Source organism: Daktulosphaira vitifoliae, unplaced genomic scaffold, assembly GCF_025091365.1.
Source record: "Daktulosphaira vitifoliae isolate Bord-2020 unplaced genomic scaffold, ASM2509136v1 Scaffold_1, whole genome shotgun sequence".
In the NCBI taxonomy this organism is placed as follows: Eukaryota; Metazoa; Arthropoda; class Insecta; order Hemiptera; family Phylloxeridae; genus Daktulosphaira; species Daktulosphaira vitifoliae.
In genome coordinates this window covers 58,496,990-58,523,150 of record NW_026099572.1, presented here as the reverse complement: position 1 = coordinate 58,523,150, position 26,161 = coordinate 58,496,990, and the positions used below count along the sequence as shown (strand labels likewise).

The 26,161-nt window shown below is 39.6% G+C and overlaps 1 protein-coding gene across 9 annotated transcripts in view; it reads right to left on the bottom strand.

The window, feature by feature from the left end:
* Positions 1 to 26,161, bottom strand: part of LOC126907994 (AF4/FMR2 family member lilli-like) — a 123,922-nt gene that overhangs the window by 6,098 nt on the left and 91,663 nt on the right. For 7 of the 9 annotated variants that reach the window (XM_050689840.1, XM_050689809.1, XM_050689782.1 and 4 more), the window contains 5 exons: positions 10,751 to 10,856; positions 5,333 to 5,700; positions 1,938 to 2,100; positions 1,696 to 1,749; positions 1,517 to 1,637 (listed from right to left, as the gene is read on the bottom strand). In XM_050689840.1, coding sequence (XP_050545797.1) covers positions 1,517 to 1,637; positions 1,696 to 1,749; positions 1,938 to 2,100; positions 5,333 to 5,700; positions 10,751 to 10,856 — 812 coding nt within the window. Of the gene's footprint in view, positions 1 to 1,516; positions 1,638 to 1,695; positions 1,750 to 1,937; positions 2,101 to 4,048; positions 4,193 to 5,332; positions 5,701 to 10,750; positions 10,857 to 18,690; positions 19,265 to 26,161 lie in introns of those variants that run through there. The other 2 variants (XM_050689830.1, XM_050689848.1) reach the window with 2 other exon arrangements.

Here is a 26,161-nt window from a genome sequence, read left to right as displayed (position 1 = left end):
AATAATGATATCTACATTGTTGCTAAGTTGGTTTTTTATTTTGTTTTACTTGTTACCTTACTTTATGAGCAACATAGCTTTTCATACGTATTATTTAAAACTTGAACAGTTTCTGCTCAAGTACTGGTTTAATGCACATATAAGAATCACGTGGGAGATGGAAAGAAAAAAACTCAAAAGAAAAAAAAATATTAATTTCTTCACGAGATTAATGGAAAATTGCGGTGAAATTTATTTAATGTCTCATTCAAAAATTGGACTAGTTTTAAGCAATACGATAAAAAAGAAATGTTGCTCATAAAAGTAGGTTTGAAGTTTATGAACTAAAGAAAGAGCAAACTTGGTATCACTACTTTAATAGGCGGACTTTTTTGTGAGGGATGGGATTAGAACCTTTCTTGGAGTCAATTATTCTAATAAAACAAAAATTGTCCACACATCTAAAGGCACTGCGTCGTTACACACCACTTTAACGTAGAAGCGTTTCACTTGACATTCATACACCACAATAACCTTAAATACTGGAAAGGAAGACAACTAGCAAAATAAGCAGGCTATCATTGTCATTAAAGTGGAAGAGAAGACGATAGAAAGTGACTCACAAAGGTAATCCAACTATAACACGTAGATCCAATAACATCAAATGCATGACAATAAGTATTACAAGCAATTTAACAACATATAACAAAAATTATTTAGTGATCATTTACAGAAATTCAAAACATCATAATGGAAAGATATTAGATTTTATGGATTTTTTTCTTCGAGTATGATCATCGAATTACAACTAATATAATAGAAATTTAACATTTAATAAAAAAAGACACGTGGGGTTCTCTTTAAAAGGAACAATTATATTATACTCTAAGCTATATCACATCAAAATAATAAGAATGTTGTGGTGTAATAGGATTATACTTAAAAAAAATTATATGGAAAACCTGACTACGATGAACGACAACTACATAAGCTAGAGGCAGAAAATCTAAAAAAAGTAATAACAAGTGAAAGGGGAGCACACGGTTGGGATGAGACGAGCTCACTAATTATGATTGCTTTTTAGTCGGACATCTATGTAGCGATAATTCTATTCATTTCAAATGTATTTTCAAGAAAAAAAGTTATCAGCGTCTATATATTAACCCAAATATCAGAACAAACGACACTTGTGAAAGCTCTACATTTTTTATACGTCAATATATATCAAAAAAAGCTAAATTAAAATTGAAGATGGTTTTAGACAATGGAAAACTTGAGAATTCAAAAATTAATAAGTTATTATTTAATAGACGCAGTTCAAATGTCAGATATCACCATAGGCTTAGATTAAATAGTATTCATTGAATATACTTAAATACCCAAAACCCATGATAAATGACAACTCAAAATATTACTTTTTTAAATTTTTAAACTCTTATGATATTTTTAACACTCCCATTCAGTGCGTTTTAGTCACATGTATACACTACTAATCTCGGATATTGGACTCGTGTAAAGGGTGGTTATTGCGGCTTACCTTTAGGACTCATCCTTTGCTGCGGTTCCACTTTGCCGTCAGCCGTATACTTGGAATCAACTATGGTCACTCTAGGCGTTTCCGCTATGTCCGATACTAACGGAAGACCAACAGTCATTTCCTATTAAAATAAGATTAATGAAAAAATGTGTGTAAAAAAAATAATGTTAAGAACTCACTTTTAGAATATCTTCTATGGTACTGGGCGTATTGGTATCGCCGGAACTATGACTCTGCAAAATATAAAACAAAGTTAGCCCAAAAGAGTACAACGAAACAAAAGAGTTGCGCAATTCAACAAGATAACCAAAATAAAGTGGAGGATTAAATCACAGAGATGTTATGAAACAGTACAATTTATTATTAACAAACTGTTAAGGCTATCTCGTTGACACGCAAGACAAATTTATGGCACATTTACATTTGATATGGCAAGATTAGGCTTGTGAGTGGGTCTGTGATGAGAAGAACTCGTCGAATGGGAATTTCTCATTCCACTACTGCTACTGCTGGATCCCGTCGACCTACCCAAAGACGAATAAGACGGTGGCTTCATTTCGCCGGGTTTCAAAAAACTACTGTTTCTGTAATTTAAAAAAAATATTTATTAGTAAACAATCTTTATAAAATTTTGTTACATAAAAAAAAAAAAATGACATAGTATTTGGCTCAGATTTCTAATATTTTATTAATTATATCAATAGTCAGGAGAAGCCTTACAAATATCTCAAGAAAACCACTATAAAATCTACCGTTGTGTCACATATTAAATAAAATAAAAAAATTTAATTTACACATAATAATTTTTTCTCATCTTATAATTTTTGTTGCAGTATTTTCTACGAAAATAATGCATTTTGATATGTTAATTATTTGTCCATAACTGATCGTATGAGTGGGATACTTCAAGACACTGCTTGACCTTTAACGCCCAAGGACGTGCAGCCATTAAGTAATTGTTAATCAAAAGTTTTAGATTTAAAGTTCAAAAATATTTATAACTATAAATGTATATATCATAATCGAATCAACGTCAAAAAAACTGAATCGAATATTATAAAAATATGCTCAAACGAATTGTTTTGTGAGAAATGTTTTCTGTGCCAAAATTGCAAACAACAGGAAAAAAAATGCGCAATAAAGCTCAAATAAACAAATAGTTTGTGTCACTTTGTTGTCCATGCCATCTTATCAAGTACTTCAATTACATTGATAGGTAAATTTTTTATCTCTAAAATTCACATTACTGATTTATCTAAGTTTTATATATTCATCTACTATTTTTATCAGTCGACGCTGAAGGCAGAGACAAATCCGACTGTTAGAAATGAAGAGAGCAACGTTCTTTTCTTCGCACGCCTATGCTCGTCAATTCCAATATAATGCATTATTTCCAAGATAACATAAAATGACGTTTGTAACAGATGGAATTTTTTTACCATATTAATCGAACGTGTACTTTTCCTAAATCTTCTTTTAAATAGACAAAAAAAAAAAACGGCGTAACAAGTAAAAAACTAACTTATTTGTTCAGAAACGTCACAACGAAAATCAAATTGAATATTAATATGTGTGCGAGTGATTGTTGAATCGGCAGAAGTTGGCGGTACCCGAGACAAAGAATATGAGAAGGCAACGGTGGCGATGGTAACGGTTTGATGAACCCAATCGATTTCTCTAATAAAGATTGCAGTGCCAAATGTAACCGTGACGACAATGTATATGCGTAAAGCTTCATTTTGTAATTCTTTTTTACTTTTTTAAATGCGTGTCCGGGGAACTTGCAAAAAATTGTGTACAAATTTAAAAATGTACTTTGCAATGTCCGCCTTGCATGCCCGTCGTCCCACTGCGAGTGTGTCACGACTATTAAATTTCACCTGAATGCGAACACCGCAACCGGGCCAAGGTCCGACCAGGCGACTTGGCTATGTGGCAGTTTGTCGGCAAAACCGAACTGCAGCAACGGAGTGGAAAAAAATGCATACACAAACTTAAAGAACAATGGCTAAATAATCGCTTTCACTGCACCGTTTTTCACCGATGTCTGCCTTGTTCATTGATGCAAATTATAACAGTTATAATTAAAAGAAATTAGCCACGCGAATAAAACATTCATCGTCGTGCCAACATAACATGGCCAATCTACGGACTTAAGTTGGTTATTATCATTATTGTCAGTCCTATCCCGTGGGTAAATTCAATAAGATTCACCTGTTAACATTTGCTCTTTTGTGAAATTAAATAGCTGCGTAAGCGATTAACAATTCCTTTCACAATTATGGGTAAACGTTTACAAGTTTCCAATTTTAACACACTGCTGTTATTTTCAGTGAAAAAATTTAATTCGTTTAGACGACAGCAAACACAAACATCCAGGGAAAAAATAGAACAATATGTACGACATACAATATATATATACATATATATTTACATACATTCTAAAATAAACTTTCCGAATCGACGATAAAGAATTGTAGCGTTAAATGTTTCTCAATGTACTTATTTTTAATAAACTACATCAATATATACCTCATTTCAGGATGTCCAACTTGGTGAATGTATTTGTGTTTGCATAGGTGACGCGTAGACGATTGAAAATAATGGCAATGTAATATAATTGCCGATATTAATGACTAGTAACACCGTAGATGATTTTCATAGTACTGATGACGTCACGCGCACGGTCATTGTCTACTGACTGCTACATCGACAAGCAAACAGCTGTTACGAAGACTAACCTTACCTCTTCTCCTCCTCCTTCCCATCGCCGTCTACTACCACTTACCACCACCACAACTACTAGTATGCCTTTCAAATCTCGATCCGATCATTTACACTAATATGTGCGTGATTATGACTAGAAACCAAACTACACATTAAACAGCCATAGAGGTCAACAAATGTCTACTCTTTCACCCCTCTGCCTTTACAATCGCACCTTTTAAAGCGGATTTCAATCTTTCCAGTGATAGTTATTCGCACACCCAAATGATTGGGTAATAGTTTTTTTATCTACAACAATTTCAAACTTACAAAACTGATCTAAGTTCTCCATGTTTTTGTTTTTTCATAGATTTGTCATCGTAAACAATTATGTTAACTAGGTCAATCTATCTATCTATATATGCACATATTATAATATGTGTAAAACAATAGATGGTATTTTTCGATTTTAATCGAAAAATATTTTTGTTGACTAGAAGAACAATTTATACGCACAATAAACTACGCTGATAAGATAATTAATAAGTTTTTTCTGACAACAAATCCTAGAAATTGATATTATTTAACACCTAAACTATTAATATTATAACTGTGTTGTGTGAACCTATAAAATTACATTAAAAAGACAGTTCAGCATATCAAAGATAAAACGTTCACAAGACATCTAATCATTGGTCAACATCATCATAATCATAATAATAATTTTCAAAAACGTAATTTAATAGACGGTGTGCTATTTTTTATTGAGTAATTCTTGATTTTTTTTATTTTTAGTAAAATCTTGCTTTTTTAGGTATGATTAATTAAACATTGAAATAAAACAACATGACGAAACGCACAACAAAAGCGTTGCTAAATCATGCAAAATATTAAACAGCTAAATATTGATTTTTTTTAAATATCTATTGTTGAATAACAATTCTAAAATATGTACGAAAATTAACTACATTCGAATTTAAATCCTATGTATTTAGATTAGATAAAAGAAAAGGACAGATAAATATTTTTAAAAGCAAATTAATAAACTGATATGATACTATGGTCTCTTTTCATGGTTTTTTTTTACAATACTTAAACGGTATGACTCACCTAGAAGAAGGGTTCGACGGTGTAGGGAATGACCTGGCCATCGCTTGTGACGTAACCGTAGGTTTTTTAAACGCGACAGCCGTAGCCGAGGGTGGTCCCAATGTGGCTGCGGCCGAGCCGGACGCTGGCGATTCTGGTCTGCGGGACGATTGTTGAGCGGCTGCGGAAGCTCCATGGTGATGCGTCGATGACGACTTTGGGTAATGGTGATGCGAACTGGACGACGATGGCGGAGGCGGTGCCGGACTTGGTGGCATTCCGGTGATTCCGCAGAACGCCAAGTCCAACAGGAACGGTTTTGCGTCGTCAAACGAACCCAGCTGGCTCTCGATCAGCTGGCTCTGTTCGTCGTCGTTCGCATCGTCCACCTGGAACAAACAATAATAAGACACTGCCCGTTAATACAATATACGATTTTCAAGGTTACAGACACACACACATATATATATATATATAGTATCTACAGGTATGAGGGATGAGGACGAAATGTACGGGAGATGAGGAGAGCACCCCAATAGCATAATCGNGACACACACACACACACACACACATATATATATATAGTATCTACAGGTATGAGGGATGAGGACGAAATGTACGGGAGATGAGGAGAGCACCCCAATAGCATAATCGGTGGACAGGAGGGTTAAAAAAAAAAACCAACTATGAACGACCGGCACGTACACGTGCAATCACCCCCGTTACTTTTACGGAGTATGAGGTTCACGGAGATTCGACATAAGGGCAGCATAAAGAGAAGAGCGAATAGGAGGAAAAAAGATGGAAACAAAAAAAAAATATTTCTCGGCTGTATCTCGAACAAGTAAAACTGCACAGCACACAGACGCAGACCGTCAAGGTCTGTATCCCTTTAGTTATATTGTCTTGGGCCGAGCGTTTAATTTCCATACATGTTTTTGGTGAAATGTTGTTGTCAACGAATATGTCAATACACGAAACGTCGAAATGCGTTACATAAAAACGCAAAAGCCATTTAGATAATATTCTAGCGGTTTAATAAAAAAATAACATTGTTGCGTTACCCAACGGCGATTGCGTCACGTAACAGCCTTGCGAGTATGTAAAAGTGTCGCGCGTCCGCCGCGCAAACACACTCGAAAGTTTTAGCACGACGCAATTAATTGGTTTTCGGTGGTAAGACACAAAATAAGGTGTATTTTTTTGCCATTATTAACGCCCCGGCGACGTTTCTAATGCCGACAGATAATTGTTATTGCGTTTTTGTACAGTACACAAAGTTAAGAAAGCGTTGTTAATTAAACGATATTAAAAGTGCCTAAACGAATTACTCGACAAAGTATTTAAAAGGAGACAGCAATCGTTCAGATGTTTTACACTGGGCACAAATGTTATTATTACTGTAATAATTATTTATTATCGAGCAACAAAGTGGTCCGACTGGCAGTGTAACAAACCCACCACCGACGAAAATCATTTCGTTTATTGATCGACCACTTAAACAAAGTACAACAGGACCTGACGACGCGGATGATGATGTTAAACGCTTTTGCGACCCGACCGATTATGACACGAGCCGAGTGTAATAACACAAACGTTGCTATCGATAAACGTACGACGGATTATCGAATAAAACTACTTTGATAATCGACGAATTACAACTCGATTTGAAACCGAGAACAATCTTCGTTTTTTTTATTGGTAACGTTTACAATAAACTCGAGTAAATGAATTATTTACACACGTTGGAACACACTTGAGATAGGACGACGAAATGTAACCGTCACGTAGCGAAAACACTTTGATAAAATGTGTCGATCTGCACATGATCGTCAATTTAGGAAGAGCACAAACGTATCCAAGGTGAATTTACTTTAGTGGCACTACGGGCACATAAATAAAGTCGTATGGATGTCGTTTATATTATTACGACGAAAGAAAAAATGTAAATTTTAACAAACGTCACGTTTGACGACGTTCCGGTCGGTCAACGGCGGAGCTAAGACTATTATGCAAATTTTGCTAGAAGCTATTTTTCGCTCTCCTTTAGAGAGGTTTTTTTTTTCTCTAAATAATAAATCGTTAAATATTAATACGGGCGCATAGACAAACGACACTCTTTTCCGAATACGATCGCAATCTACAAATTCATTCAACGCGCGTAAGCTCACAACATACACCCCCACCCCCTGCGACCGGTAAACCATACTACATAATGCATTCAATACATAGACCCGTCCAGCTCGGAATAGCCGATGCGCAACGATAACAGAACCCTATGACAATTACAAGTACATAACACCACCTAACTTAATGATCAGCGCTGCACATAAAAACAAGATTTATTCAAACATCATAGCGCCCAAAAGAAAAAGCACAGCATGCGACAGGAGTAACGACCTTTGGGCGTTGTGTGTCGATTCTCAATGCATACGGTCAATAAAATAGTTATTTGACGACATCATAACATCACGGATCTACGATAAAAACAACAATAGATACGCGGCGTAGGGTCTTGGCCTGCAACACACACACACACACACACACGCAGTACGCACTACGATTGGCTTTATCGGAAGTCGAAGGACGTTTATCTCGCTAACCGCCACCGTACTGAAAGCGTTTTCTAGTAAATACAATAAAAAAAAAAAACCTACTGATACCGGCTCGCTTCTGAACGCGTTTTCCTCTTTGTTTTTGTGAACCCGGACAGTACAATAACGCGTTATTTGTTTGAAAATTAAGCGCACGTCATCCGGTGACGTAGACGCGACCGACGAGAATAATTGTTTTTTTTTTTAGAAATAATTATTGCTCACCTTATGCACGGTCGCGGTCGTCAATCGTTAACCGCAAAGGTAATGAATATTTTTTTTCCTCGGCCAGAAAAAGCCCATAAAACAAGTGCGATTATTTGTGGGAGCAATAAGCTGTTATTGTTCCACACGCGGCGGCATGCGTCAAGGGCAAATCCGTAAATGTTGTGACAAATAATTAAACATAAAAAAACACGGCAAATCCGCAACACCGCCGTCGCTGACTGCCGCGGCGACCGGTTCGCGGCGACGGCGTCTACACAAATTCAGCGCATTATCATTAATTAGTTTATCCCTCCCCGCCTTTGTAATCGCATAAATAATGCACACGCATCATTATTGCCATAAATAATATTACCAACAGTGTATTATAATTGCGATAAAACCAGTCGGACTCGATCCGATTTATCGACACACGCATTCCTCCCATTGGTAGTACAAGGGCGAAAGTACATTCTCAAATTGAAGTCGTTTTTTTATTTATAAAAACTATTCATGCGCATTCGGAGTACACGACGGTATCGGATTGTTAGCGCCCCTCGGCGTACATTGAAAACCAAATAGATTCAAAACGATTAATACCGTTCGGCGTGAAACACACGAATGATAAGTGTCATTTTTTAGATTTCGGCGTGTGGCCAAGTTTGAGTAAACCGAACGCAAAAAAGAAGACCTGATAGAAACGACATTTGCAATGTTTGCACAAAGACGACGTTGGGAAACTGAACTCTATTGTTACCGCGACATGAGATTAATAAATCTTGTATAATTCTTGTTCAACCGGCCCAGGACAACACCGTCTCATGTGAACATGATAAATGACGGCCGCTGTCGGGCGTTTAACGAAAAACGCGGGACGTCGTCGACCCAGAAAACGGGACGACGACAACATTACGAGACGCTCGATGAACATTATCGGCGTTATATTTCTCGAACGAGTAATAATAAAACTTTAGTCGTCGCATGAGAAAAGCAATGAGCGATGACGTAGCGCGTTTCCGTTTTGTCGGCGGACACGCGCGCCACGAGTTTTGCATGCAAACGCAATTGTAAAATTAACCTATTCGAAAAAACGCCGTGTCCGTCCGCGCGAATCTTTTCGGTCGACAAGCGAATTTCCGTCCATTGCGATATCGGTCGTTTATTTCGACGGTAACTACTAGTAGAGGCTGCTGCGGTTTACCGTCTGCCACTCTGACAAGAGCGTTAAGAGTTAGTCTCCTCCGTCACGGTAAGATTTGCGGCATCGACCGACTGCGCGTACGTGTGCTGGATGACAAAACAACGGCGTTCGGCGGCACTTTATTCTACGAATGCACGCGTATCGAACGATCAGCGTGGGACAAAACGCGGGGAAGGGACTGGCAACCAGGAGGGGAAAAAATAAATGCGTATTTAAATCGGAGACGACGGCGATCGCGAACCGTGACACGCCGACATCGGAATTACACACCGAACGGCAGCGTGAAGGCCGCCCGTAGGTATAACCTCCTTTCTTCGGCGCTGTATTAGCGCTTTAAAGACAATGCAATGGAAAAAAACGTTTTCATAATCAGTCAGCTGTTCCAGACGAGATCAAAATCATGACGAGTGTGTATTAATACAGCCGTCGTCATATTGTTACCCTTTTAACAATCTACAGAAGACCCCACCAGTTGCGAGCGAACCGCTATTTTTCCCCGTACAACTCAAGTCACCACCACCACCCAACGTGTAACCGCTGACATATCCTGCGACTTGTGCGAAAACCTAAAACTATGACAAAGTGGGTCAACGACCGGTCTTTTGAGTTACTAACATGTCTAAATGACTAGAAAAACTCGCACTTTCATAGAAAGAAAAAAAAACAAACGGATTTTTTAACATTTTTAAAATTCAACATTTTCTTTGAATTTCAAACCGCCATTTTATTGGATTAAAACACATACGACGCATTAAAAATAAATAAACAACGGGATACTCACGACTCAATATTATACAACATGAACAATTTATGGAAAATAAAAATTTGACGTTCCGTCGTATATCAAAGATATCGTTTTTTATCAATACGCGGTTTAAATTATTAAAAACTGCTTAACAAACTAAAACAGCGATGAATAACCACTCGTCATAATTAACAGTTAGTCATTGTTAGTCGAGTGCGGTGTCGTCAAAACTTTGAACTCGATAAAATGATTTCAGTCAACTCTTAAGCCAAATAAACTCTGTCGAGAGATATAAGACGACTTTCTGTGCGATATGAGGGCAATTAAATGGTAAATTAGGTTAGGCCGCTTCCAACGTGATGTTCCTTTTTAAGACCGACTAACTGAATTATGTAACGTTGCATTATATTATTTTGCATTACATAAAAGCCTTTTGTATGTCAACTCTATGATACTAAAAAGTACCGACTCCACAAATGCACGGCACGTAGTGGGCGTCAGGGCGGTACGAAAATAAAAGTAAGTTGGTTATTTTCTCTTAGACATAAGAGAAAGGAAATTCGCCGCAGTTTCAGCAATATCCGGAAGACGACCGGCGATAACTGAAATTATAATTTAATGCAACACGACGAAGGAGAGCACGGCTGTAAATAAAATTCAACATTTATGGAACAATAATCAAAAATAGCAATTACCTTGACCGGCGACCCGAACAGTTCTTTTTTGTCTTTAACGTTGTTTTCCGATACTTGTTGCTGCCTGGACTGCCGCTCTTTTTCTCTTTGTTTTTCCCGTTCCATCCTGAAAATAAAAAACACATTCCGTTAGTATACATGTATCACACGTACGTAATGGAAATCGACGTTCAATACGATATTGTTAGAGCAACGCGTTCACCTGCCGGATGAAGTCGCCCTGACCGGCGAAACAGATGGTCACACACGTTTAGCGGTCAACATTAAAATATCAGATAAAACCGCAGATTCTTTGAACCTCTGCGCAAATGTGCAAGTGTCTACTGAATTCCCCAGAAATGATGCGCCGGCCAAGACACGACTACGGTAGCAGATGCATCGTGTGCCGAACAGGTAATTCTGTGACAGTGTGCCGAGTTCTTACGAGCACACACCGCGATGCACGTGAAAATATTGGGTACACTTTACAGGTAAACAATCCGTACACAACACGCAGCCCATACTGCTGCACCCGAATCATGCTGCAGTCCTTTTTTTTTTCATTCTTTTCACTCCCCCCCTCCTCAGATAGGTTAACGAAATCCCGGCCGTGGCTACAGCTGCTGCAGCCGCCGCACACCTGACATGTGCCGAGCGACGTGCGTGGATATCCAGGTGGAACCGGACAAGAGTAACGTACAGGGCGGGGTTCTCGCATAACACCGAAAACGCCATGCACCGGTACAGACATGTAAAAAGAACCGGCAACGAGGTGTTGATTTTACATGGAAAGGGATGAGAAATGAATTGCAACACAAAAAACCAGTTGTTAGTACTGTTTGAATGTTATTTTCCATCGAGTATAAACTGCAGCTCGAAAAAAACGTCAACGAGCCACTACTGTTCGATCGATACACACAACAAAAACCGGAAACAGTTTTTATGCGGGGAGATGCATCGCATAACAGCTTCGCGGGGATCTTCTACTGGCACATAGCGGCTACGTCAATACGAAGGGGTGAAAGACCCTACGGCCACGCGACTTCCGTCGCAGTTCCTTCGTCAATCGTCGCAAACGTTTGCATTATCGTGAGGGGTCGTCGACGTGTAGGAGAGGAAATTCGAATGAATATCGGCCGCATCTGTTGTGCAACAGCACGTTCGGTGGGAACCGTCGAGACTGCAGAGCACAACAACGTTATAATAACGTACCGACTTTTGACGGCGAGATGATCAAAGGCAAAAAACAATAGTGTTGCCTTGGTCGAAATTCTGGCGTTCAATTCAGGTTACGAGACTGTTGTTGGTGACGTGGGGTGCACAGAAATGGACTTATCGATTGTGAACAGAAACGACAACGTTAAAGAAACGGCGCTGGAGAAAAGGGTCGGTGGGTTATGCGGAAAATTGTCTGTTGTGTACACGTTGTAATAATTAATGACGAGCATTGGACTTTATATAAAGCTCGTGTATGTGTGTATCACGTGAAGCCATAAAGAAGTAGTATATGTATACGGTAAATTACCCCAGAAGACACGCGAATACAAACGTATAAAGAAAAAAATCAATAGCTCAGTTTATCCCTCGACAGCGGCGGCGGTGGTCACTGTATACACACTTGGCCAACACCGACGAGAAGAGAATATTATTACTCGGGAACCATTTTATTTTTATTTTCACCCCATACACGCCGTTTTCTGAAACAAAATCTAAACGGGGTCGCTAGTGTGGGTGTGTGCAAACAAAGGTACACACACGAACGTGTTTCGGTTCACCTTAGAAACGTGCGGATGTTGATTTTCGCGTCGGCTGGGCAAGTGCGAAACGAGCGTCTCGGGCAAATCGTTATTTGCCCGGCGATAATTAATATCATCAGTTGATTATTATTCACAAACTAGCAGCCCGAAAACTAGCCAAACGTTTCCGACCGGTCAAAGTTAAACAACAATTGCTCTGGTGTATAAATAAGTGCACGTCGTCACACACCGTACACTCGCGCGTTTCTTACAAAAAATAGACATGCAAACTCTTTGTCATACGGCATGAAAAAAATTACAATAAAAACAAACAAATTATTGCTGTATTAATAATTCTGTAAAACACCCGGCGCTGAGCGCGGTCAAAGTTGTTATTTCACTTTGCACTATTGAAAGCCCATACACAATGGGAATACACTACACAAAGCGGCACATGTAATAAATAACGCAAAAGTCGCGTGTCAACGGACAATTGGATTGCATCAAATAAATATTGTACAATATTATTGTTAAATTCTGGGAATCAGTTAGCGGCGAATCAATGGCAAATGCCTGCAAACGAGTAAGCAATATTGTTGTACTTAAAGCGAAATAATTGCCGTCGACGGCGAGTTTTCAAAGCATTAAACACGACTGTAAAAGTACACACGGCTCGGGGGAGGAAAACGCAAGACATTGAATCCATATCACCGCCTCTGTTATGATGCATATGTACTCAGGTCGCACATAAACCGAATTAGGGGAATGCCGAGAAATTTACCTGAGAGAAGTACTCGGAATCCGAACAATATAAAAAGCTTCGAGTCGAAAAGACTCGGGTGTTTTCGCAAAATGCGAACAAACGTAATCGGATAAATGAAAGCAATCGAATTATTTAATTCGCGTAAAAGTACTGTGCACAAGTAAACAAGTAAAAAAAACGGCCGTCCAGTATTGCTTTTGGTTCTGCCGTAGACTGACAACTACAGTCAAAGATGCAATTGTGTGTCACGGACGGGTTAGCGGACTCGACGGGAACGCGTTGGGACTGAACGCACACACAACAGCGTCTCGATTAAAGTAGCACCGGTGACAATGCGTCGTGTGATTGGACATCGAAGAAGTGCACAAAGATTATTATTGTTGTGCGTTGTAGATGTCTCGGTTCGGCTGTTGTGTGCGGTGAGCACGAGGGGGAAACGCATATCCACACACAATATTTAAACATACATATGAATACAAAAGCGGTGTCTCTGGTGCTGCCGTTCATTGGCAATGGTGGTCGTTGACCTCTACGGAGGCACCGGCTATGCCAGCGACGGCGACGACGGTTTTTCGTTCGCACCGAAGCAACACGCGCCCGACGACTTACCGGCAAAATCCACGTTCGTGATATACCGGAAACTCATATTTTAATTTCCCCCTCCAGTCCGTTTCTCTTTTTTTTTCCACGTTAACTGATGGTAACGCCGAGAACGGTGTCGTTTTTTAGCCCAAAACGGATCCCCGAGGCGCAAATGACAGGAAACAAGACGAGTTTCCTTTCCTGAAACTACACGGGACCCCACCTCCTATCGTTGGCGACATGCAAACGTTGCATTTTAAATGCAACGTATAAACACGTGCGATTAGTGATGATGCCATAAATTATGTACGCAGCCAAACAACAGCAATTGGTTGTAACGGGATCTCTATTTATATATATTTGTACAAAATAAATCCAATAATTCCTCGTATACAATATATTATTGGATTCAGTGTTTGAAGATTGTTGGGGGGGGGGGGAATGGAGTTCCGGTATTTTTGTTTCCAAAGACAAACACAGGCCGTCGGTTAGGTTAGCAGTAACGTTTAATAAAAAGTAAAGAGTAAAATAAACAGTGTGCAATTCGAGCTCAAAGGCAAAACTAACGTCGACTTCCGACCAAGTGTGGCGACACGTTTTGTTGTGCAAAGTTTTTAATTACAGATTAATAACTAATGCGCTGTTAAAAACAGCGGACAAAAGTTTCTCTTGGCGAAAATAACTGCGGCAATGTCGTTCGACGATAATAATACTTACGGCAAAACTCATTTGCCATTCAGACTCGTCATTGAGAGATCTCACCAATAATATCAGTCAATAACAACAGTTACTCGTACTCCGAATGCGACACCGACGGAATTCGGGTGTTAATTATAACATTTACTGTGTTCAAAAAACGAATAAACAACTAAATGAAACAATTAAACAACAATAACTACGTAGGTAAGAACAATAAACGAATAACAATCGCACTAGGTAATGACCGGCGGTTGTTGACTTGTGCCAATCGTCGGAAATCAACTGTGCGCACGTTGACTAAAAATATTCAATAAGGAAAATAAAAAAAAAAAAAACCAACCCGATAACCTATTGATTATGTCCATCGGAGATAAGACACCTTAACGTTGTTTGTTCAAATTCAATTCTGGGCAACTAAATTTTTCAATGAGAATTGACAACACAAACGGTTAGTTGGCAATCCGTTAAAATTGTTATTAAGTCTATAATTATTCGCTACTTTTGATAGTGCAAATACATCGCGTACGGTGCACACCTGTAGTACGTTTTTTAACTGCGGATCTAATAAGCGTTTTCATAAACACACTCATTGGAATGAGCTATTTGTAATAATCAAATACCGTAGCGCCGAGCGCAACTAAGTTAATATAACAATAAAGTTAAATGAGATAACCTCACGGCGCGGCCAGGAAATCCGAAATAATTGTTTGAAAAGAAGGCGAAATAATTAAATAACTTTTTCTTCTTTTTACGGTAAAGTTTGTAATGAATCTTGCAAAAACAGCGCGAGCTGCGGCGGCGGCAAGGGAAACTCGCCCGGCCGCCGTTGACGCGCAAAGGGCAAGTAGTACAGTGCGGCGGAAAAGGCAAAAATTACTATAGTCTTCTCTGGATGCTTAATATTTGAAAAGCCGCGGCAGATCAAAACACAAAATATACCACACCGGATTATAATATCTCAGTTGTAATACGCACACGTTTATTACAACGTACCGACTAGTCGGTTACCTGCAGTGACCCCAAGTAGCAGTGCGTAACGCGTACTATTCAATGGGACTCTTTATTTCGCAGCACGTCCGAGCACTGAAGTAAACATTAATTACTAATAAACCAGATAGTGTATTTTTAAAAAACGTCAGCTGCGACGACCTTGCTGCTCAGTAGACATTAGTACATTGAAACGGTCATTGGGAAACATTAGCATTTAGTCGATTAATACCGGACGGAAAATTCCAATCGACAAAAGAATTCCACGCGCTCGTCAATAATGGACTGACACAAAAAATACATACGCACTAACACACCGTAGGCGACTGTCAGAATGAGAACGATAACTATCTAGCTGACCCCCGAGAGTTGTTTCGTTTTCGAACCAACACCGACCGCGTCGATAATGGCGACGACACATACGTAATCACACACACACACACACACGATAAACCGAATTTAAGACGATTGCAAAAGAACAACATCCGAAGGGTGCGCGACGGGTCGTTGGAAATCTAATCACAAACGACTTAAAAGCAAAAACAAATAGTCCCACTTAACCATGTTGGCTGTGACGTCACACGCGTGTCTAAGAGAAACGCATGGCGTATGAAGTACAACTTAATAGTGAAGACATCTGGTCTTGGAAAATCTATTATAACTCGGCCGGGCGCCTACGAGGAACGTTATGGTTCACGATCCTTGTAAAATTAAGAGATGCCGAATGTTAGATAAATATATATATATATATATATATAGTGAATGTTTTTTTTTTTTTGAAAAATTCCTTTTCGTGATTTATACGACGTCCCTGAGGAGGAGACGGAGAAGCGAGACGAAGACACCCCGAAGCGAAACAACACACACACGCGTCGGTACAAAAAAATATATATACATTATACAAGTGTATTATATCGGGCAATGTCATCGCGGACTGCGGGACGCGACGTTGCCGTCTGTTTGTCGTGAACGTTTCGCCGTGATTGTGTATAGGAGGACGTGATCCGACGGCGGACAGTGTTGCACACACACATATATACACACTTCACCTCCGCCGTCATAATAATACTGTAACGCCCCCAAACTGCAGTCTTTGCGGAAACGATTTGGTCCCAGCACCGTTTCCCCGAAGAAAATCCATAAAGTTCTCGTAGTAGCAGTTTACGGCTCACAGATAGTTGTTCCAACACTTTGAATAACACTATTAACGCGCTCCGCATTAACTTAACGCCCGCCGTGCACAATATAAAATATCAACACGTGATAACGATACCGATAATGTAATCTGAACGAGAATAAATCGATCGGGTGTACTCGGGTAGTTGTTTATTTACCCATCGGCGGATCGACACATTTATTACAATTTTCCAAAGAATTAGTTATACCGAAAACCGGTAGTCGTTGCTTTATTTTTTAATAATCCCCTATTAATCGATGCAGTACTATCTCTCGTTTATAACACAACATGTACGCGTCACTTGGTATTTTTATCGCGAATGCGCCCAAAAATAGACGCCAAGTAGGCAAAAATAATCTCTGGCTCATAGATGTTTTTGCGGAGGCGATGCCATTGTTCGTGGCGAAGTGTCCCACATAGACTGGCCAAAATTCATCAAACAAAAACACACACTCCGTGTACGTATTGCGCCGTCGGGTAAAAAGTCGAAAGCTATAAAGCACTGCGTGTTACACAATGAGTGACGGAACCAAATGGAAATGCTTTACGGAAAAATGGAAAAACTTTTAAAAGGCCAACGCGTCATTTCGCCAACTTCTTCGTACGACTTATTAGATTGTAAAGATGCCGCGGTTGATGGTTCGAGTATAGAAGCGTATCGCATTTCTATAGAGACTTTGCGTCGTTGTACTTTTAATAGACCTGTTGATGTGTACTACGGTTTACAACGGCTGAGCATTATTGTAATAGACAAGTGCTGAGGTGGTGTTATATAATTAGGTTTGCGAGTAGAATATGCTTCCATTATCGAATAGGAATAGTCTAGAAAAACATTAGACTTAAAACTTAGTTTTTGCTCGCTGTTATATTGCATTGGTCGTACGAATCGTACTTGTTTCTAACACCGGTGGTAACACCTGTGTTGGTTTAAGCTAAATCAATTGGTATTCTAAAAACAATATGCCATTTGGGAATTAAAAGACATTTTTTTTTTTTTCAAATTTTGCTCGATTCAATGATCTCATCGAACACGCTTTCATTTCGTGTTCTATTTCAATAGCATTGTAACAATATAAATTGTTGAAACATATCTGGCGATTATACACTGAAACTAATATGAATTTTTAAAATAGATTGTCTAAGTAAATTTTTTGAGTCATACGTTTAACTAAAAATTCAACTCGCATAAAACACAATACTGCTAAACGATATTAAAAGGTCAATTATATCAAACGTGTATAAATGTTGACTTTTTAAATAATCTTATCAGAAAAAATACGGTTGATACATTTTAATGAACTGTTAATGGCCGAATAGTTTTATTTTAATTGCTCGTTTTAAATAAATATTCAAAGTAATTTCAGTATAACGATATTAGTAGTCACAACGATGTATAATCATAAAACATTACATAGTCCTAATCAAAATATCTTATTTTCGCTTTAACTAGCGTTATGAAAACTAATCTCAGGCGCGATTATGAAAAACCGAAAATTAATGTATGGACTCTCTTTATAAACATCTGCAATGCCTAATTATTAAGGAGGAGTGTCATATCGCTTCTCGTAATTACATTGTACTTGAGTCTAAATGTATTTCCTTAATCAACACGTTTTCTTCTGGCAATATGAAGAGCACATACGGCAGCCAAATTAAATGTTGACCACAAGTCTTAAACAAAAAGTACTTTGTTTAAGTAAAGGGTACCTCCTAACGCTACAGGCTCTTCAAAAACAGCTGTTAGACCATCATAACGACACACAGCTCCCCGCGGCCGACATTTGGGACAGTGTAAGGGGAGGGACGCACGGAATAATATTAGTGTTATCAGTACTCAGAGAAGGAAACTAATTGTCAGTCGAGTAATGGAGGAGTGGTGATAACAGCAGTTGGGTACGATTACAATGCGAATATACTTTCTCTGACCCGATTACATGCCTATTAATGATAACAACGGCGACTAGTGCCAAATTCCTAGACCGTTTACGGTTGATATTATATTGGACATAGGACTTACGCTGTCATGTAGCTGAGACTGCCACGGTTGTGGGACGGCGAATTCCTTAGGCTGTCGAACGGGTTGGGTTTTGGCCGGTAACTCATGGTGCCTGTCCGGCTTCTGGTATTGTTTTTGGCAATTATCTAACGATAGCGATCGGACATGATCCGCAGGCGTTTAAGCTACGGCCGAATTGCTGACCACACGGATAAGACAAGCGCGAAAGCATCACACAAACAAACATAGATGGTCATTACAAGTGGTAAATAACCGTGGAAAAATAAAAATTATATTATCGCACAAAATCACTGGCACATACACCGATGATAAATAATACGATTATAATAGATTAAACAAATACGTATACGGAGACTAAAGGCGATTACGCGAGCCAACAAAATTCGAGAGCGAATATAGAATAAAGAAAAACACGATCAACGTATTCGACGAAATTAAACTAATTAATTTGTTTTGTTTTACACTAATACACTGTAACAGTGGTACCAAGCGGACGCGCGACCGAAGACCAATCGTACGGAAGCCATATTGAGTGTTATCCGCTGCTGCCGCCTCTTGCCGTATAGTGTGTGCGTACGTATTCGTATGTATTTGTCTGTGTGTGTGTGTGCGTGTGAGAAGAGAAGAGCGCGCCGCCGGTGGTGGCGGTGTGTGTCCGCCGCGCTGTAAATGTTTACGACGGTAAACGCAGTGGAGGGGATGCGCGTGCGGCGGCGGCTAACGATGACGAGGAGAAGGGCGGTAGTGGTAGTGGTGGTAGTAACGGCGGTCGTAGTGGAAGTGGCATAGCAAACGGGCGGTGGTAGTGGCGGTGCACGTCTCGGGACGGCGGCGGTAAAGGACACACACACACAGCTGAAATCGGACGTGAAGTGGGACGGAATATTATATACAGGCGGCAGCGACGGCGTTGTAAACGTAACGTTTGTACGGACGCATACAGAGCGATCGCCATGCTAATTCGTACAATACCTGCACTTAATAAAATGACCTCATAATTTCCATTCGTTTGGGATTTCTATTCCGTGTATTCGGTTCAGCAGCATACCCCATCGTTATTTTTCTGTAGATCCTTGGCTATTAAACGCCGACCGCGGTTAAGGAAAGGGTTAGTACGGTTGGCGTGGGTATCGCTTTGTACACAGCACCCTAGTGTAACCCCTTCTCGAGATTGACCGTGACTGAAAATCGGCTTGCCGCCGTGTCGAGATAGCCGTCGAGCTTACGTGCGACCGATTTTCAGGCTACTACGCGAAAACTTTAGAAAACAATAAAGCCATTTTATCGATTCGTTTTATTTATTTAGTGTGATGCGTGTTCAACTTCCGCGATACTCGCCGCGGGCTGCACCCAAAACAATAGGCTATTATTTAATCTTCAGAGCTTGGTGTTTTTTTTTTTTTTTTTTTATCGCGTTGACAACAACAGCAACGCGAATAGCCTACCGAGTGTTTTGTTTACACGGCAAAACATTTAACAACGTCGGTCAAAACGCAATAGTACTACGAAGAAAAACAACAACATCAAAATGTCCTACAGTTGTCCGATTTGATGGAGTGTGGACGTCGATTGATTACCTACGTCACAAACCATTTGCAGTGATTTCCAATGATTTGTACTACGAGCTTTTGTTTTTACATTTTCCTCCTAAAATCTCCACCACGTTTGATCTCGGCCCTCGGGCCTACGTGGCGGGGCGCACGTACACCACCGTTGGCTGACACACGACTTGACATTTTCACTTTTTCTCCTGTTATTGTCTCGTGATGCTGTTATTGCTCACGCTCCGTGGGCGGAGTGCACTGAACGCGACCGGTGTGTATATTCGGACCAGTTTCATAAATGTTTTCGTTTCTATTCTCTATCTTAATAAACGGACCTTGAGCCCGCCGCCGCCGTGTTCACCAATTCCAAACACATCCGTCGGCCGTTTCATCATCTGTACGACGCACACTCAAACAATAAACACACGTTTCATCAGGTATTTCCTATGCGAGAAAAATCGTTGTGCGGTGCACAAGGACACGCCGATCGGTAGTTGTTCACATTTAATAGCTAAAGGGAATCCCATCGTTTAAACTGAAAATCGGCTCACGGTCAAGTGTTATCATAAAAATGTCATCGGTTAGTTAACCGGTTATTAATAACAACGCGTGTACTTCTAATTATGCGATTGAACTTTCGTCGGCACGTACCGAACGAAATTCGAAGCAAAACAATTGTAACAACTAAACTATGATCTGTTGCTGCGTAATGTCGTCAGCAAATCCGCTGACGTCAAATACCGCGAAACGAAACGTGACGTCGGTGTTTACAAAATTAAATCATACGCGATTAAAAGGATTCGGCTAAGACATCGGCTCAGTGTGCGCAACGGAAAAATAAAACACCTTCCCTTGTTCTTGCGGACCGTCCGGTCAAGTCCGTTTCCAAACGGTCGCCGCCACACGATTGTCAATCGATTTTCAACTATATTATTAGTAGTGCACGGGCCGTGTATTATCACGTTACACGCACAACGGTAAACTCGGTGTGCACACCTGTCCTTGTCCTACGGCGATAGAACACCACGACGAGGACCGAGACGCGTGTGGGGTACTGCGCTCCATAAACCGTCGGTAGGTTTTTGTCGGATGACTACATGACGCGTGTGGGATAATCTTTTTACCTGAGTCGGATACCCGACACTTTTACGATCGGATTGGTGAAAAAATGACATAAATATGTAGTTTTATTTAATTTTTTTTTCCTTTTAGTCGCAAACAGACGACGACGGACCGGAAAAAAAACTTTTACATTTATCCTACAACAGCTTTCGTTCCACGTAATCGTATTACGACTACGCACACAAAACGCCCCCGCCGCCGTATTACGTTACACATCCCTGACGTGCTACTGGCCCGATTTGCCCGTGTGCGTATGCAATAAACGATAAGATTACCAAAGAGTCTGTTATTCGGCAACGGCACCGGTCTGTATTGCTCACAGTGTATAATATTCCTAGATACGCAGGCACCGGTGTGCGCTTTCCGTTTTCCGAGATAAATTTAATTGGTCAACAAAAACACTCGGTTCGAATTGGAAAAACTTTCGACCGGCAAAAGTTCGGTCTCGAGAGGCTCTTGTATCTCAATATCGTCGGGAAAAACCTTTCGAATCTCTCTACGCGGCAACTAAACTGTTAATCATTCTTCGGTGTATTCTAATAATCGAAGAGTCGTTAACGAGAAATCTTCGACTATAATAATAAGCTTTTTCGGAGGCCATCGAAAAATAAGTGGTTATCTGTCTCGCAATAAAAATTATAATAATCGCCACCACGTACAGTTTCGTCGAGTTTAAGCTCTTCGAGCAGGGTCGTTGAAACATAAATAATAATAGAAGAGAAAATGGCGAGACGAATGAATAAAAAAAAAAACTATTGGATTTTATAATATATTTGTAATTTTGATTTTAACAAGCGATTGCGGGCGCACCGGAGCATAGTGGCTAACGTGATATTGAGTGTACACTACACCGCACGTATGGTACTCGAAAGAAACACGAGTAAAAAAAAAAAAACAATCATATTCCTCGTAAATACCTTTAGGAGTATTTTTCCCATCGCGCCTCCTCCGCTGCCGCCAAGCATAGCCCCGGGGAGATTAAACACAATCAACCGAGTGAAAAAAAAACCTAAACAAGAACAACCGAAGATCGGTGCATGCGCTGGCATATAGTAATAGTAAGAATGAGAAAAAATAAAAGAGAATCCCAGACCAATCATTCATTTTCTACACACAACAATGTGTATAGATATAGTGAAATGAAAAAAACGGAACCCGATTTCGATCTGTCGGCATAGGACCGACAACGTGAAATGCCTTCACCGCTCGGCGACGGTCACCGGTAAGGGTGGGCGTATGCGAGACGTCTGCCGCGCGGGGACATTACCCTTATTCCATTCCCCATCCCCTTAGCTGGTATTTACTAGTAACGACGCACGTATATGTGTTGATGCGAGTACCAGACCGGTACAAACTCGAATCGTTCTCCAACCAAAGGTTTTTTATTTTGATATATAATTTTTTACGCGATTTCTAGCCGAGAATAAAACTTCTCACTGCCTTTTCAGTAGTCGAGTGCCACCCGAGACGCCGCAGCCCAGTAAAAATCCGTTTCGATACATAATCGTATGATAAGAACGTAAGTTAGGAGCGATGTCCCTCTCGACTATCTATGTTTTATGAAGCAGATACTCGCGAGACATGTCTCTAAAGTAAAGTTTTTGGTCATAAATTTGTATTTTGGGAATATTTTTGCAAAAAATTGTCTAATCAGCTTAGAACATTTCAATAAAAATCGCACGAATAATTCCGAGTCACGACAGTCAATTGATTGCACGAAAACGGTGATAATTCGGTCGCCGCAGCAGAACATAGACCGACCTGAAGCTAATTTGCATGTGTTTACAATATATTTAAATCAGTTTTATTGTTCTCACAGATTGTCACCACACACATCTAGACTAATGCGCGTTAGAGCTCATCTGCGGCCGTTGTTGGCGCGATAACCCGCGTCCCACACTATGAGGTCGGTGCCGGCAAGACAATTTCGGCGATTAGTTCGAACGCCCAAGTGTACTTCTCAGTCCGGTAACGGCACCGTGGCAATAACAATTTGTAATGCTTTTACTAGGCTAATCCGCAGCCACTGCACCGACGTGATCCCAGTCGAGTGGTATTCTCTCATTTGTCTCACGGCGCTGCAACTATACAAAAAAAACCACACACACACACACCTAAGAGCGTACGCACACATAATGGTCACAGTACGTGCTTGAGCATGGGCGTGTGTGTGTGTGTGTGTGTGTGTGTGTGTAGCGATTATTATAAATGGCCTCGGTTCGGGTTAACGGTATGCGTGCAGCAGTGTGTAATAATATTGGCCTGGCCGGATATAATTCATAATTGAAGAGCACACCGAGAGAAAAAATAAAAAACTTATTATGTTAAGCTTATTATTACAAAAAATAAAAACAGGACCTAAATAAGAGGGAAATATCGGTGAGCGATGTTGGCCGTCAAACTTTTATTTCGCCTAAAACTGACTTGTAAACAATAAATAATCTTCAACAATAGCGTAATTTTGCTCTTCGGTTCAATGACAAGGCCGTTATCGTAAGGTCGATCCAAAGTGTCTGACATTTCTTTTTCGTTTGCAACAGCCATTATATCAACTTGTTTGCCGGGTACTTGAATTATTATCGCTAATGATTGATCGGTTTAATGACGTTCACAATGAGTTATTATGTAAACGAGCTTTTTTAATACAGCCAAGTGCACTGTGTTGAAAATCAATAGAACGAGCTGCAACGTATTGTACTGACAACGTCGCGGTAATTTCAAAAGTAATAATATATTTGTTTAAAAAGAAAAAACCGGACGGCCTCGACTTTTGGATTGCACTCACTACTAATATAATAATTTCCCCTTCACCGTCGTGTGGACAGCCCACGGGGAAATTATTTTTATACCATATAGGCACGTAATACACCACAATAACATAATGTTGTGCGTTACAATATATGATTTCTCTAAACATGTTACTCAATCTGCGCTTGTTCGTAAACCGCCACCACGACCAGACAAACGGCATTAAATAATACTACACCGCAAAACACACGTTATAATTACCACCGTGCTAATGGTACCAGTCCAATTGAAGGCAACAATAACAATATTATATTCGTGTTGTTTATCTCGGTGTAAACTTTGAAATGATAACAACATGCAACAGTAGCATAATGTTCCACCGAGTTTGTCAACTCCGACCATCGACTTTCGTTTGTATAGATTTTGACAAGGCCAAAACGGTTTCGCGCAAAAACATTAATTTTATTCACCACAGTCAAAATCAAGGACTAAACAATGGCAGCCTGTCGGTAGTACAGCGACAAAACGATTAAAAAAAAAAATGAAACATAATAAGGACTTTTAGATGCACCGTGTGATATTTTCGCTAATTTAGCCGAATATTAAATTTAAACCTTGACTTTATAATCGCCTTGAGAAACAGTAAATAAGATATTTATTTACTCTCAAGTGGTAACATACATAGACTTCAGGGTAGAGTAGGTTATTTTCTCGATTAAATAACAATCCATTTAATCGACTGTTTAATTAATTAATTAATGTTTCGACGTAAAACAAACGGATTATGTCGATTATTGATATAAACTAAAGGAGGAGGCTAGATAAACGATTTGACTTGCGACAATCATGATAGTGATGTGAATTCTATTTGTTTATTGAAAGTGCTGAAAAAAACAATTTTTTTTTTATTTTATTTATTACTTACAATTCATTTTTTGAACGTCTCTTCAAACTCTAACTTTATATAATATTGTATTTTGAAATCAATCGAATTATCTATTGGATTGATCATTCAACTTAATTCATAAAATTGATAATTCATTCGACTTTAAAACCCATTTTTCAAAAATTATCGAATAATTAAGCACACAATCGATAGTCAAGCAAAATTAAATAATCGCAGATGTCTATTTCAGAATAAGTCATTAGTTCGAATCGCAACAAAATCTATTAGTCATTCATCTTACGACTAAAATGTACACAGGCATTTCGTTTGTTCCACGAAAATTAATCAGCAGATAGAAGGTCGACCGTTTTAGACAAAGATTGAATTTAATCAATTTCTTCTTCTTCTTGACCTACTTAATAGTACAGAGAATTAACGTTCGAGTTGCCGCCCGGTCGATAGGTGTATCGATTGTTTGAGGGGAAGAATCTTTTTCTTGCAAAAGCTCATGAATATATAATGTAAAATCCATTATCGAGAAAACTATGTCGTGAATGATATAAAATGCAGCCGTCTGTGAGTAAGGAAAAACAATAAAGGTGACTGAGGAAATTTGCCTGATGTAAAGTGTGCAAATATTTCCATATAGGAAATATTCCGTGAATACATGTTTATTACATCGCGCGAGTGTTGGCGGAATTCCGCGGATTATTTGCACGACAATAATGAGAAGTCTGAATAATTGCCGGATATGGTGTTACGAATGCGACTATACAAGTCCCTGGCTAGTGACGATAATTAAAACACAAGTATCGTATTATTTTCATCGGTGTTGTTTATGTGCACACAAACGCAAATGTCAACGAAACAGATGTGGTGTATGCGCGTGTTTGACTCGCGTGCGACCGATACATTCCGTCGACGATCCGATGACATCCTCTCGTGCCAAGTCAAACAGAATCCCTTACCCGCTCCTAATCTATCGCCATACGTCGACCGATGATCACGTCGTATGCAGAACCCTCCCGATGGTCGCCCGTCTAATTTTACTCTCTGAGGTCGAACGTTTCCTAAACGCGGCGTATTGTAACGCATTATTGTAATATGTGACCAGTGTACAATATTTATGCACTAGGGGGCTCATTTTATCAAAATGTAAACACGCCGACTC